Genomic DNA, 14,306 nt, shown 5'->3' on the forward strand with positions numbered 1-14,306 from the left:
CGAGTGCATAAGGAACATACACCAAAAGAGAGCATATTCTGGGCCACAACACAAACCTTAGGAAATTTAAAAGAAAAGAAATAATGCAATGATGATTCTAACAGAACCAATATAAAATTCAATAGCAAAGATATCTAGAAAATCTCCAAATATTTGGAAATGAGAGAACATACTTCTACATAACCCACGGTCAAAGAGGAAGTTTCAAGGGAAATTTTTAAAAATATTCTGAACTGAATGGACAAAAATAAAAATACAACATGGCATAGCTGTGGGATGCAATTAAAGCAACGCTTAGAGGTAAATTTATAGCAATTAATGTTTATATTAGAAATAGATAAGATCTAAAATCAGTAATCTGAACTTCTTCCTTGTGAAACTAGAAAAAAAAAGTGCAAATTAAACCAAAGCAAGCAGAAGAAGGAAATAATAAAAACAAGAGCAGCAAGAGGGAAGAGATATGGGAACATATGTATCTGTATAACTGATTCACTTTGTTATAAAGCAGAAACTAACACACCAATGTAAAGCAATTATACTCCAATAAAGATGTTAAAAAAAAAAAAGAAAATAGACAGGAGGTGAAAAGTTGTTAACAAGTATAGGAAAAGTAATTAATGGAATTTACGAACACTATTTTTATTTGCACTTCTGTCCATATATAATAAATAACTTACACTCACCTTCAAAAAAAACAAGAGCAGAAATCAATGAAACTAAAAACAGAAAAGCAAGAGAAAAATCAGTGAAGCCAAATTCTGGTTCTTTTAAAAGATCAATAGAATTGACAAAACTCTGGACAGGTTGACCAATACAAAAAAAGACATAAATTACCAATACCAGTAATGAAAGAGGGGATATCACTACAGAACCCACAGGCATGAAAAAGAAAATAAAGGAACACCACAAAGAACTCTCTGCTCATAATTCTGCAATGTAGAGAGGATGGACCTTGAAGGGTTCTATATGTGTTAAAGAATTGAGTATACAGTTAAGAGTGCATGGACCAGAGTGGCCAGAGATAATTTATTCAAAAGGATTACACTACAGCGGTGGCAACGAAAAGCCATTAGCCCTTCCATTGATATCTCACTCAAGAACTGACATTTTGCTAACTAGCAGATTGCATGTCAAATCTTTTCTATCGGTGAAACTAATGTTCCAGTATGATGAATGTTAGAAATGGGCTCTTCTTTGTAAAGTGAAAGGTATTCAATATATGTGGATTAGCTATAATAAATTGAAGACACTCCCTATCCTTGCACGAACAGAGTATAAGAATCTACCAAGGCTTTTACCCTATTAAAACCTCCATAGGCTGACATGAATGACTTAATCTCAAATGCATCCTGTGCTCAGCCATTAGGTGAGGAGGATTTCTGACCGCATGGTGTCAACTAGAGGATATGTGCTGCGTCTTTCATAAGGATGTGCTCAGAGCACTTAAAAGGACAGAGACCTGGGGCTTCATCAAGTTTATGGAACAGGTTTCATGATGTGTTGTGCCTACTGTGCTAATAAATAAGGTCTGTATGAGGCAGAATTTTATCTAAGCCCTTGTTGTATTAAAATCTGGCATGGAGAGCGTAGAGGAATAGCTCGACTTCTCTGCCTCAAACTTCTTTGCCAGCTATCACTATTTACCAAATAATAGTCGTGCATTACCAAGCGACATAGGTCAGTTTGCATCAGCTAGGTAGTATTCTAACCATTTTGTGTTCATTAACTCTTTTATTTCTCAAAGCAATGTTAGGAGACGGGAGCAAATAATATGATAAAACAGTAAGATGAGACACAGAGAGATGAAATGACTTACCCAAGGTCATACAGCAAGGCCAGGGACCCAGGCTGCCTGATTTCAGTGCTGGTGTTTGAACCACTTCATTCCACTTCACTACCTGTTGTTTTTTTGTCATCATCTTGTAAGAATATACCAAGTCAGATAAATGATATCAATAGGAGTCAGCTTTCTGTGGAGCTGAGGACAGCTTAAATTCATAGGCTCTGGGTATTAGAGGTATAAGGGGCTCAGATATGGGGAGCTTAATATGGCAACTGTATTGACCTCAATACTCCTGATGACATTTGTGGTTATTTGTTTTCAAATAACACCTTTATTGAGACATAATTCACATACCATAAAATTCACCTTTTAAAGTGTACAATTAAGTAGTTTCTAGTATATTCTGAGTTGTGTGTCTCTTTTCTGTTAGCTGTGTTTGGGGAATTTGGTTCTTTTGTGTTTGTGACAGTAGTCAAACTTTGATTCACAGCCTATTGTTTGGCCATCTTCGGTCCCAAAAGTCAAACCCTGGGCGTTCCACCAGCTTCCTCAAGCATTGATCTTTGTGGAAGTCATCCAAATGAGCATTTAGGGTGACTCCCGGAAACAGGAGCATTTAAAATTTTTTTCTTTTGTCAGCTATTAACTAGCCCTACCCAGACCTCCTACGGAAGATACATCTGTGAGGTAGATGGGAGAAGCTCCACCCTACCTTACTGGCCCAAAAATACCTTTGGTATGAAACTTTTAAAGAGATTAAACTTCCTGTTTCAATCATTTCTGACAGTGGTTCTTAATCTGAGGCCACAATCCTTAAGTGAACCAGGGAGTTATCATGAGGGACCTGAAAATCTACCTGTGGATGAGGCATTGTCTTTATTTTGGACAATTATGTCTTACACGTATATTTACTACTTATTTATAAAACATACATGGCTGCTGTTGTGATTAATAAAGCACAGGACCTTCTAAACATGTAGCTGAATTCCTAGTAACTTTTCATTGTATAGTTTCTCAATCAGCAGATATGAAAGTACAACCACCATCATGGGGATAATCAGAGAGTTTTGAGCCACAAAAGAAGTCATGTACACTCAAAAGAGTTGAGGAATCACTGAGTTAAATAATGAACCTACTTCATAGGATACAAAGTTTTCACTTAGTAGGACATCAACTTATCAGCAGTCATTAGGACGGTAGTCTGAATTCATTGGATTGCTTCAGGGTAGGCAACTGAACAATTCCACCCTAAAATCAGAGTGGGGGTCAAAAAACACCCCAAGCAGGTCTAGTGGGCTAAAAAGGTCAGCCTTCAGGGTGCCATATGTGCTTGGGGAAATTGATTCTTTTTGTGTTTATGACAGTAGTCAAACTTTGATGGATCATTGTTTGGCTGGTATCACTCTAAAAAGCCAAACCCCAAACGTTCTCCAGCTTCTTCCAGTGTTGGAAGACACTCAAGGGGAAACAAAAGGATGCTGAGCACCAAGGGTGGGAGCTGAAAGGGAGGAGGGAGCTGCCAAATACGTGACCAAGACCGAATCTGCCCGCTTAGTTTGTTGGGAGTGCCAGGAGATAGTAGTGTCTACCCCCAAACCTTAGCAGACTACTTGAGACTTCTTTTGAACTTCTCCTTTCCCTTTTCTTTCCCAGAATCTCCTTCCCCTACACTTGCTTACAAACCTTTCCCATCCCATCCAATGCAGAGTCCCACTTTCTCTCCAAAGCTGTTTAATGAGCTCGAATTGTCTCGTGTTTTTCTGGAGGGGTTCCCTCTTCAACATTGCCAGAATGTCTCAATATTCTTGGAGCTTGTCCTCAGTTTCCAAAACTTCAGGGCATCCCATAGGCCACAGCTCTGACTTCAAATGCACACTGACCTTTTCCTTTCAACCAAACATCCTTCTCCTTCCCCGTTGCATCGCATTAGAGCCCCCTCAAGCCTGTTGTCTTACTCCAGGCATCCCCCTGCCTGCGGCTTGGGGTTAATATCTGGTCCTTTCCAATCCCACCCCATGTGACTGTGTCTTTGTTTCAGATCCAGGAGAGTAATCATACTCAGACTGGGTCTCCACTAGCCAAAGCAAGAGAGACATTTGAGGAAACAGTTGGCCAGTTCCTGCAGAAGGGGGTTTTGGGTTGCCTGACAACCAACTGATTGCCTCAATTCTCCTTTCTGCCTGACATGACCTCAGGGCCATAAATGGCTACTTTCCTTGGTGCTATCAAGGCAAGTGTGCAATGACTTTAGTTGCTTGAGAAGAGGCCGTATCCCAAGAGGTACTCCTGAGAACGTATTTTCTTAGAATTGCAGAATAAAAGGTTCCTGAGAACCGGGTTGAAAACTTTGTGTCTGCCTCTCTCCAACCTCTGTCTGACTGCCACCTAGTGGCATATGAGGGCGGGGGGTGAGGGGGTAGGAGTGGGAGTGGTCCACAGGGTGCAGTCAATAAGTGGGTGTTTTGTCTCTGGAGAATTTGAAAACAATAATAGAATCGACTAAAAATTAGACTTATTATCACCATGCTCCAGCAATTCTAAACAATGTCAGTGATAAAATATTTCTCACTTTGGTATGTCACTTCCCCCACTCCAGCACCTAAGCAGTCCCCTTCTCCCCCCCGGAGAGCCATACTTAATGCTGACTTTTCAGGTAATCCTTCAGATTCACATGTATTCCCTGCATCAAAATTTTCCTGTCTTGATGAAGGGAATAGATGTGAATCTGAAGGGTTACCTGAAAAGTCAGCATTACACGTAAAACTAACACAACATTGTAAATCAACTATACTTCAATAAAAATAAATAAATAAAAATTTAAAAAAAGTTTTCCCTCTCTTGTGTTCCATCCCTTTAGGGCTCTGCTATCTACTTTCCTTGGTGGAATTTCTTTATAGGAGAGGACTTCCAGTGGCTACCCCGCTCTCCCTACCAGGAGCGCCTACATTATAACAGGAGTCACCTGAAGAATCAGTGCTTTAGTTCAATGCTTATTCAAATTCTTTTAAAGCAGTGAAACCTTGTTTGCAAACAAAATACTGTGTGGAACTCCAACTCCTAAGTCTTCTTTAAGCCTGTCCTTTAATGTCATTTCCTCAGGGAAATTTTCTTTGCTCCTCCATGATAAGGACAAGCCCCCATGATCTACATTCTCGTAGCACCTTGGACTGATTCTTTCATCCCACCCATCACACCTGGAATTACGTGTTCTCAGGTAGACCTTAACCTCAGTGCGTGCAAATGCCAGGTTTCTCTTGTTCACTGTTGAAACCCCAGAACCAAGCATAGCACCTGGCCCTCTGCAGGTGTTCCATAAAGAGCTGATGAAAGAAGGAAGCCTTCCTATTACTATAGCCTATAAGTAAATGAACACTGGAAATGGCCAAGTCACATGTCACACTGTGGCTTTTATTGACATCATGGTCAACAACAACCTCCAGATCATTTTTCAGAACCAAAGAAGTGGTCAACCACGTTTTCCTACCTTGTAGTCATGTGATGACATTTTAAAACTACATGCAGCAGCCCCAGCTCTCAGTTTCTAGTGGGTAAATTTATTCCTCCCCCTCCTTGGCACTAAAATCAGGTTCTTGCTCTTACTAAGTCCTGGCTGAAGTCCTGTGGGGACATGCCCTCTCCTTTTCTATACCAGGACCTCCTTTTAGCAATCCCAGGTTGGCATTTCCTTTAAAACCAGGCTCCGATTCCACTTTCTGCCTGAAACAACCCAAGCCTAGACTGTTTTCCCCTTTCTCTGAACTACTAGAGTTCAAGAACAAATGGTTCATCTAACTTTAAAAACCCTGGAATTTACTGTGCACTTGTTACATGCCAGTCACCATCATGAGTCACTTTACATGATCTCATTCAAATGTCACCACAACCCTATGAGGTGAGGATTATTCTTCTCCCCATTGTACAGATAAGGAAACTGAGAGTAAGAGGTGTAGGAAGCAAGGAGAAAGGGAAAGAAATGTGAATCGTTTGCATGTATTAGCTCCCTGTCTCCTCCTGGTTTCCTGATGGGAGTGGACTCCCTGCAAGGTTTCACCCCAAAATTCTTATTTTATTTTTCATTTTGCTGAGCCTTTAAACAGAGGTGAACATCTTGATCACAGGACTGAAAATGGCTAAAGCCCTTCTGCAGTGTTTCCTCGGGCAGCTATTCCTCCAGCCCCCCCAAATATCAACCCTCCCAACACACACACCCCTCCCTTCTACTGTCTCCGTTGTCAGAAGGTTTTCGCACACCCCAGCCCTCTGCCTGTCATCTTGTAATTGGGGAATTCATTTCAGGGTAATAAAGAGTAGTAAAGTCTTTAAAAGTGAAAAGGTACCTGAGGGTTAAGCAACTCTCCTTCACTTCACTGAACCTGCTTCCTTCTGAAGGCCCAGACAGCTGCCCTGAAGGAACTCAGGTTCTGATTGTTGAGTGAGGTAGCTAATGGTGGAGTCCAAGGTTCTTTGAGGAGCGAGGCAAGCCTGGGTCTGGGACGGCGGGATGTGAAGAGGGGATGACAGCACGGGGGACCCGGAGAGCATGTGTGATGAAATGGAGAGACGAGGCTGGCAAGTACAAGCTTTGCCTTCTTTGAGATTTTTGCCTGGAGCCTGCTTTTCACCCCCCTGTCACCCGCTCCACCCAGAAAAGTGAAAGGAAACTCCCTGCTTGCTCATCTCTCCACCCCCCTGCCCGTGCCCCCAGGACCGAGCTTAAGCAGGTACTAATTAGTGCTCTGTATAATTTGGCTACGTTCAAAGTTCAAGAGGCTTGTGTGGACTGGCCTGGAGATCTGAGCATCAAATAGAATGTTTCTATAAGAAAATGCATGCTGGATTCCAAATTTTGGGCCAATATTTCATTCCTAGATTGGGGACTGCTTATACTTGGAGGCAACTCAGAACTCCTCTTGTCTACATTAACTTGAAGCCACGCCTTGGGTCTTTTGTACTGTCCATTTTGTGAAGGCTCTAGATACACCATGTGGGAGTCTAATTATTCACTCATACACATATAGACATGTAAGTTTTGTAATGTGTACTGTAGCTATTCTACATCTTGCACTACGATATAGATAGTATATATAGAAATATAGGGGCTTCCCTGGTGGCACAGTGGTTGAGAATCTGCCTGCTAATGCAGGGGACACGGGTTCGAGCCCTGGTCTGGGAAGATCCCACATGCCGCAGAGCAGCTGGGCCCGTGAGCCACAATTACTGAGCCTGCGCGTCTGGAGCCTGTGCTCCGCAACAAGAGAGGCCGCGATAGTGAGAGGCCCGCGCACCGCGATGAAGAGTGGCCTCCGCTTGCCACAACTAGAGAAAGCCCTCGTACAGAAGCGAAGACCCAACACAGCCATAAATAAATAAATTAAAAAAAAATGCTGACCATCTTCTGAGCCTTCAGCGAGTCAGTCTTTAAAAAAAAAAAAAAAAGAAATATAGACGCTATACTTATCCACAATATTGAAGTCTAAGCAAGAATCTTTCACAGCTGTGAGGCTGATACCGCAAATGCAGGGACATCTTGCTTTAAGCACTAAAAAAAAACTCTATGTGTAAATCCAATATTTATCAGTGATTTTAAAAGACACCTTATGCCATAATGGAAAAGAATATAAAAATATATATATATATACCTGAATCACTTTGCTGTACAGCAGAAGTTAACACATTGTAAATCCACTATACTTCAATAAAAAATATATATATAGATAAAATAAATAAAAGACACCTTATGGAAAATCATTTTTCAAGGCAAACAAACACTTTTTCATTTGTATTTGTTAACCCAGATTTTATTTGTTTTCCTTAGGTACAGAGAAAATGTCCTGAAGGCTGGCCTCACCCTTGGATATTTAAGTAATCCCTGGACTGCTTTCTTTCCCAGCTGGAGAAAGAATCTCATCACATTGACTATTCACTTGGCAAATATTTATTGAATGTCTGGAAGTGCTGGGCACTGAGTCCCTGCCCTCTCAGAGCTTTCCAGACTTATCAGGGAGACTGTGGCTGGGCAAATGCTTTAAATTTTAACACATGAAGGCATGTAAAAGGTGAATGCACTCAATGTCCTCATCCCTAAAATAGGTCAATAATGGGACCTATCACATTGGGCTGTGGTGAGGATTAACTGGGAAAACATACATGTCAATCGATGACTACAGTGGCTGGCACAGGGTAAGTGTTTTGGTTGTTATTTCCTAGGAGAAGAACGAACTGTGCCTGAAAGAGGTGGACAGTCTGAGATGAGCAACGTGAGTTTTAAAAAATGAGTATCTGTTCATGAAGGAGAGACATCAGAGGATGAATGTTCCAGGCAAATGGAGCTGTGTGCAAAGGCACAGAAGTACTAAGGACACAGTAGGTACCTGGAGAATGGATTTGGCATGTTGGAGGACGGAGTACATAGGGAGAAATGGAAAATGGTGGCAAACTCCAGGGAGGAGCAGGCAAGGCTCCAGAGAGGAGGTGACATGTGGACTGGGTCTTGAAGGATGAGTAGGAGTTTGCCAGGCAAAGAAGAGGGAAGAACATACTAGTGGTGGGAAAACATACACAAAGGCACAAACTTGTAAATGTGTATGAAATATTTGGGAGACTTCATGCTGTAGCTGGGGCTCTGCATTCAAGGACTTCTCTCTTCCGCTTGGAGATTTCAGAGGTATCTGAACTTGTTTGGCAGACTGGTGGGGTTGGGCCCCCTGAAGTCAATTTGCACGAGGGATTCATTGGGGAATATAAGCAGTACATGTGCACCAAAGGAAAGGGGGATGAGGGGAACAGACTCACATCTGTCTTACAGGCTTATACGTGCAGACCTCAGAGATATTGCAGGTTCAGTTCCAGACCACTGCAATAAAGCAAATATGACAATAAAGCATCTTACACAAATTATTTGCTTCCCTAGTGCATGTGAAAGTTATGTTTACACTATACTGTACTCTATTAAGTGTGCAACACCATTATGTCTAAAAAAACAATGTGCATACCTTAATTTAAAAAGACTTTATTGATAAAAAATGCTAACGACCCTCTGAGCCTTTGGTGAGTTGTAATCTTTTTACAATAGTAACATCAAAGATGGCTGATCACAGATCACCATCACAAATAGAATAATAATGAAAAGGCTTGAAATATCGCGAGAATTACCAAAATGTGCCACAGAGACAAGGCATGAGCAAACGCTGTTGGAAAAGTGGCACTGAGAGACATGCTTGAGGCAGGGTGGCCACAAAGCTTTAATTTATAAAATACGCAATAGCTGCAAAGCACAATAAAATGAGGGTGCCTGTGTTCAGCAGAACCTCTCCATATTGGCAACTGAGCCCTGAGAAGAGCTGAAAGTGGAACCTGAAGGGCTTGTTAAAGGCTTGTTTCCTTGAGAAACTCCAGGAGACTCTGAAGCACAAGAAGACTGTGCTTTGGTCCATATAATACGTACTCATCAACTACGTGTTAACTGTTCAACGTAAGGTGGCAAAGTTTAACATCGCAGGGGGAGGGGGAGGGCCCTCTCTCCGCTTGTGCACGGGATACGGTGCCACTGTGGAACACTGAGGACTCCAGAGCAGCACCGATGTGGTGGCACCTCTAGGCCAGCAGGAGGCGCACCCTCGGGCAATATCACAGTTGGCGGCTGTGGTGACCGTCAGGAGACGTGTTCTGATGGAAGCAGTGGATGGCCATTTTTTCCAGCAGTACCTCTCACAGAGGAAGACCAAAGCAAGAATGAACTAAAAGGGTGGGTAACGTGGTCGCAGGCAGGACTTGTCCTTGTGCCCTTATGAGATGACCTTGAGGGCTTTCTGGGAATTCCTTGGGGGCGTGGGTAAAGACTATAGGGAGGAAAAGACCCTGCGAGAGGAAGATAAGAGCAAAAAGTAAGAAACATGGGCTACGTTTAGGAGACCAAATTGATAGGACTTGCTGAAATTTGGATGTGGGCGATCAGGAAAAGGGAAGCGTGCCAGATGGAGCCAAGGTGTCTGGTTTACATGGGGTTCCCCCAACGGAGGCGGAGCAATATTGGGATTTACAGCCCATCATTCCAGAAGAAAGTATGTCAGGTGTAAAGAGAGACCAAGCCAACAGAGATGACGGGAACGAGGTGTAGCTAATTCACAGTAAGGGGATGGCAACCAAAGGCTAAAAAGCTGTCCAGACTGTGGGTCAGGAATTGAGTTTCGAGGGCTCCTCGTGGGGGCGTGGCTCCTCATGGGGGCGTGGCTCCTCATGGGGGCGTGGCTTCTCATGTAACCCACACAGCAGGCTCACCCTCCTTTCCCATCACCTTCCACCTCTTCCTCTCTATAGGACCCCTCCCTGCAGTATTCACACATGGCCAAATATCTCCCATATTTAAGACAAAAACTTTCCTTTGACCTCATATCCTTCTCCAGCTACTTCCTTCACCTTTTCTCTCCACTCTCCGTAATTGAGCATCTCTAAATTGTGACCTTGAGCTGCTGTCTCCAATTCCTCATCTCCCCAACTCACTTCTGGCCTCTGCTCCTCTCACTTCTCCAATATTTCACCACCAATGACTTCTGTGTTGCTAACACCAATACGTCCTTTTCTGTCCTTACATTGTTTGACACTGCAGCTCTCTTATATCTTGGCTTCTGTGATGGCAGAGATTTAGCTGGTGTTAGGGGTTTGAGGGACTTTAGTTTGGATCAACATATGCGACAACACTTTTACCATGCTCCCTATGCAAATTTGCCACTGAGCAGCAGCCCCAAAGTGAGGCCCTCTTGAAGCCCAAGTCAATGGCCTTCTGTCCCCAAGCTCTTAAAGTCTTAACCTAAATAGAAGCCATAAATCAATGGCTGTTTTCAGCGCCATGCCATTTTTGAACATCCACGGTCATGAATGAATGCTCACTGCGCACAAGACACTAGTCTGATCACTTCACATGAACTGACCAAATTAAATCTCACCGCAAGATTGCAGGCAAAGGGCGACAGTACTACTATTATCCCCATTTTATAGTTGGGGAGACTGACACAGCTGCTAAGTGCAGAGCTGGGATTAAAAACCAAGGTCGGCTGACTGCAAAGTTCTCACTCCTAACCACAAGGCAGGAGTGTGAGAGGGGCATCAAGCTGAGTGTGCAAAAGCCGGGCCTGCCCCTCACCTGTTACCCAGTCCAAGGTCAGTGCTATCCAGACTCAGTCACTCACACAACACTCCTGCACAGGATTTTTCCAAATTAAGTTTTTTATTAATTTAAAAATCCAGAAATACAGTGACTACATAAATAAGTACCATATTTAGGTACATGTCTTGTGAGAAGAGTGAAAGGGTAATACTGGTATGTTACTCTTACTTGTTTACATGAGTTAACTAGAAAATGGCTACAACTGCTAAATGGTGCTTATGGGCTTTGTTGTTCCAAGTGTTTATGGTATAAATAAATACACAAGAAGAACCACATCCATTCCTCTCTACTAACTGCAGGCGGCTTGGCCTCTTCTCTCTCGGTCCTACTCTGTACGCAACACTGAACATTGGAGGGATTCTAAGTTGGCCTCGCACAGCGCCCCAGCTCCGGCTTCACACGGAACTTGGCAAAGGTGTGTCCCAGTGCCTGGGGGAAGAAGTCTATCTAGGGAAGCTCCCTGGGTGTTCCCTTAAGGTTGAGCTTTCAGAGAACACCTGGGTGGGAAGGCTTTGCGGTGAGTCATCCGCAAGGGGAAATCACCGCTTTGCTTCAGGATCCGGTGACTCGTTTCCACACTATGGGGATACTGCCACCTCTGGGAGGGAGGCAGCAACTACCTAACCACGCCCCCAACCCCTCCCCCACCAATAATGCTCTGTGGCCTTTCAGCCCTGGATGTCCTCCTTCCTTCCCTCGCCCCCGCCCCAGTAGAATGTGTCTAAGAGGCTCATCCCCTGAAGGCCTGACCACCAGGCCCCTGTGTCTCTTTTATGAGAATAGACTCCTTTATGCCAGCTCGCCATAAAGACTGGACCTTTTACATTTTTCCCTATTGGTGTCAACTAAGGAAAAAATGTTCCTCTTACCTATGGTCACAAAGTAGGAAATACGGGATTTCTCGGTCCTTAATATTTAAGTACTCACTAGAGTTCATCCATGCCCCCGCAGAGAAGATAAATCTAGAAGGCAGGCTTGAGATCCCTGCTGTGGAGAATTTATAGTTTTCCCACAAAGATGATTTCTAAAGCCAGGCCTCAGAAAGGATCATCTGGGCTCTGGTATTAGGCTGCAAAGAGACATTTTCAGAGCAGCCTTCTCTGGGATCCATGATTCAGATCCATGTTTGGTGCATGAGAGGAGAATAGTAGGAAGGTTTAGATCATTATCGGAATCCCCATTTCCCCAGATGAGCAATAATTCTCCTAACTGAAGCTCATGAGGACAGAACCCCTCTGCCAAGTAAAAACCAACTCCCATAACTGGAGAAGAAGGGAAACCGCCCTCTTAAGAAGCTTCTAGAATTTTATCATCTAACCGAAATTTTTGGACTAGAGAACTGTGACCTCAAGAGAACAAGCGAGGACTGAGCTGTTAATTGGTGAGTTTTGTTGACTTGAAAACATACGGCTGGCCTTGCTGACTTCTATCAACTCCTCTCTTCAGTAACTATTTTGTCTTATATGGATTCAGTTTCTGAAAATTTTACCCAATTCTAACTTCTTTATGGAGGCCCCATAGGTTCAAGGGAGAAAAGAGAAGTGTGTCATTATGGAAATGTTCTTTCCCACCTCAAAGTGAAGGCAGCCAGGAAATGGTGTTCCTGTTCTTTCCCAGCGTTGGTGCCATCGACAGTCATACCACAGACCCAAGGGTACAGCCTTCTGTTCACAATTCCTTATTCATCCTCCCGGGTACCAACCGCCTCCAAGCTACTTGAGAGCCAGGCAAGGGAAAGAAGGGGAGAGTCTACACTGGCCTTGCCTCAGAATGAAAGCTGTAGTTCACTGTGTGTGCATGCGTGTGTGTGCGTGTGTGTGTGTGTGTACATGTGCGTGTGAAGATGGGGAGTTAATTTTTTAAAACACAAGACATTCTAAAATTTGAAGAGCAGAATTTCATACAAATACTTTCTCTGTACTAAAAAACTCCTACTAAGCAATTCCCTTCTCTTTCTTTCACTGGAATAACTTTCTAGATAGAAACCCGGGGGTTTTGTTTACTCTTTAACCCGTAAAGAAATGTGATTCTCCCAGAAACTAGAGCAGGGTTGTGGCGTTCTAGCCCTCTTCCTACCACAGAGAATTCAAGACGCTTCTAGTCTCTTTGGAGGAGACATTTAAGGGCTGACACACCACTCCAATAAAGGAGCAAGTTATGCTGTGCATGGCGTGAATAATTGACTGCATTTGAGTTTGGGGTTTTAGGGCACTGTTGACTTAAGCAAAGTAAGCCTGCAGTCCAGCCGCAGCTTGAGTTTTCTTGCTTTACTCTATCCAGTACTGTCTGTCTCATCTAACAGTGGCCCTTTTCAGACCTTTCCAGGTACAAAACCTTGACCAAATCTTCAAGCTCCGTTCGGCACACACGACTTGAACACATCTGGCTGATCTGGGCTTCTCCTTCAGTGAAGATCTTCCACTGGCCTAAAAGGCAAACAAAGTGGCCCAGAGACGTGAGAGGAGGGCAGAGCCGATGAGGTGTAGAACCGATATACCCCACCCTTCCCCACGCACTCACGGACCTGCCAGGGGAGCTGGAAGATGAGCATCACGTGATTTCAGCAAAACAGCCCCTGAAACACTTTTCTTGGGACAGATACGGAAAATGGGCCACAGAGTCTTCACTTCAACACACAGCATTTGTAAGAATCCCAAGAATAATACAGAACCGCCTCCTCAGGAGTAAAACCTAAGTATTGGGGTGGCCAAAAAGTTTGTTCGGGTCTTCGTAAGATGTTACGGAAAAACCCGAACAAACTTTTTCGCCAGCCCAATATTGTTCTTGGGATTTTTACAGTTTACTTAGTATTTTCGAATTGCTCCGCTATCAGGTCGTTAGCTATTAGCCGCTTCCTTACAGCCTCTCTTTCTCTGCTCCTTTCTCCCTTGGATTCTTCACTTTTCCCTATTCTCTCGGATTCGATGGGAAAGGAGAGATGGGTCGGGCAAGGAAGCAGCTTCTACCAAAGCCCTACGGTGTGCCAGGATCTGACAGGCACACTATATACAGGAGTCAGGCTTGCTCTTCTCTGTCCCCAGGTGACCCTGCGGGATCATCTCATTACCTACGTCCTTCAGAGGCACACATCATCTACCTCCATTATGCACCCTAAATCCTAACTGTGACGGGAAGACTTTGTTTAAATCATCTTTCAAGTGCCCCAGTGCCTAGCACAGTGCCTGGCCCACAGTACGAACAAAAATATGTTCTTTGAAATTAATTGGTAATTTCAAAAGTCACATTATTGATCCTACAGACTCTGCCTCTGTATTCCTTACAAGAACTCCCAGCTCCTCCATTTGACTTCTCCTACTGTCCAGTTAGTTGTCTACCTGTCTCCTGCAGAATGAACAATTG

At 43.6% G+C, this 14,306-nt stretch overlaps 1 protein-coding gene across 5 annotated transcripts in view; it reads right to left on the reverse strand.

The window, feature by feature from the left end:
* Positions 1-10,987: 10,987 nt before the first annotated feature.
* The window catches only part of CHRDL1 (chordin like 1), a 115,994-nt gene continuing 112,675 nt past the window's right edge, over positions 10,988-14,306 (reverse strand). For all 5 annotated transcript variants that reach the window (XM_082447638.1, XM_082447640.1, XM_082447636.1 and 2 more), the window contains one exon: positions 10,988-13,372. In XM_082447638.1, the coding sequence (XP_082303764.1) occupies positions 13,242-13,372 (131 nt within the window). In that variant the 3' untranslated portion in view covers positions 10,988-13,241. The remainder of the gene's footprint in view (positions 13,373-14,306) is intronic.

The sequence above is a fragment of the Balaenoptera physalus genome, assembly GCF_965194825.1.
Source record: "Balaenoptera physalus genome assembly, chromosome: X".
Classification (NCBI taxonomy): domain Eukaryota; kingdom Metazoa; phylum Chordata; class Mammalia; order Artiodactyla; family Balaenopteridae; genus Balaenoptera; species Balaenoptera physalus.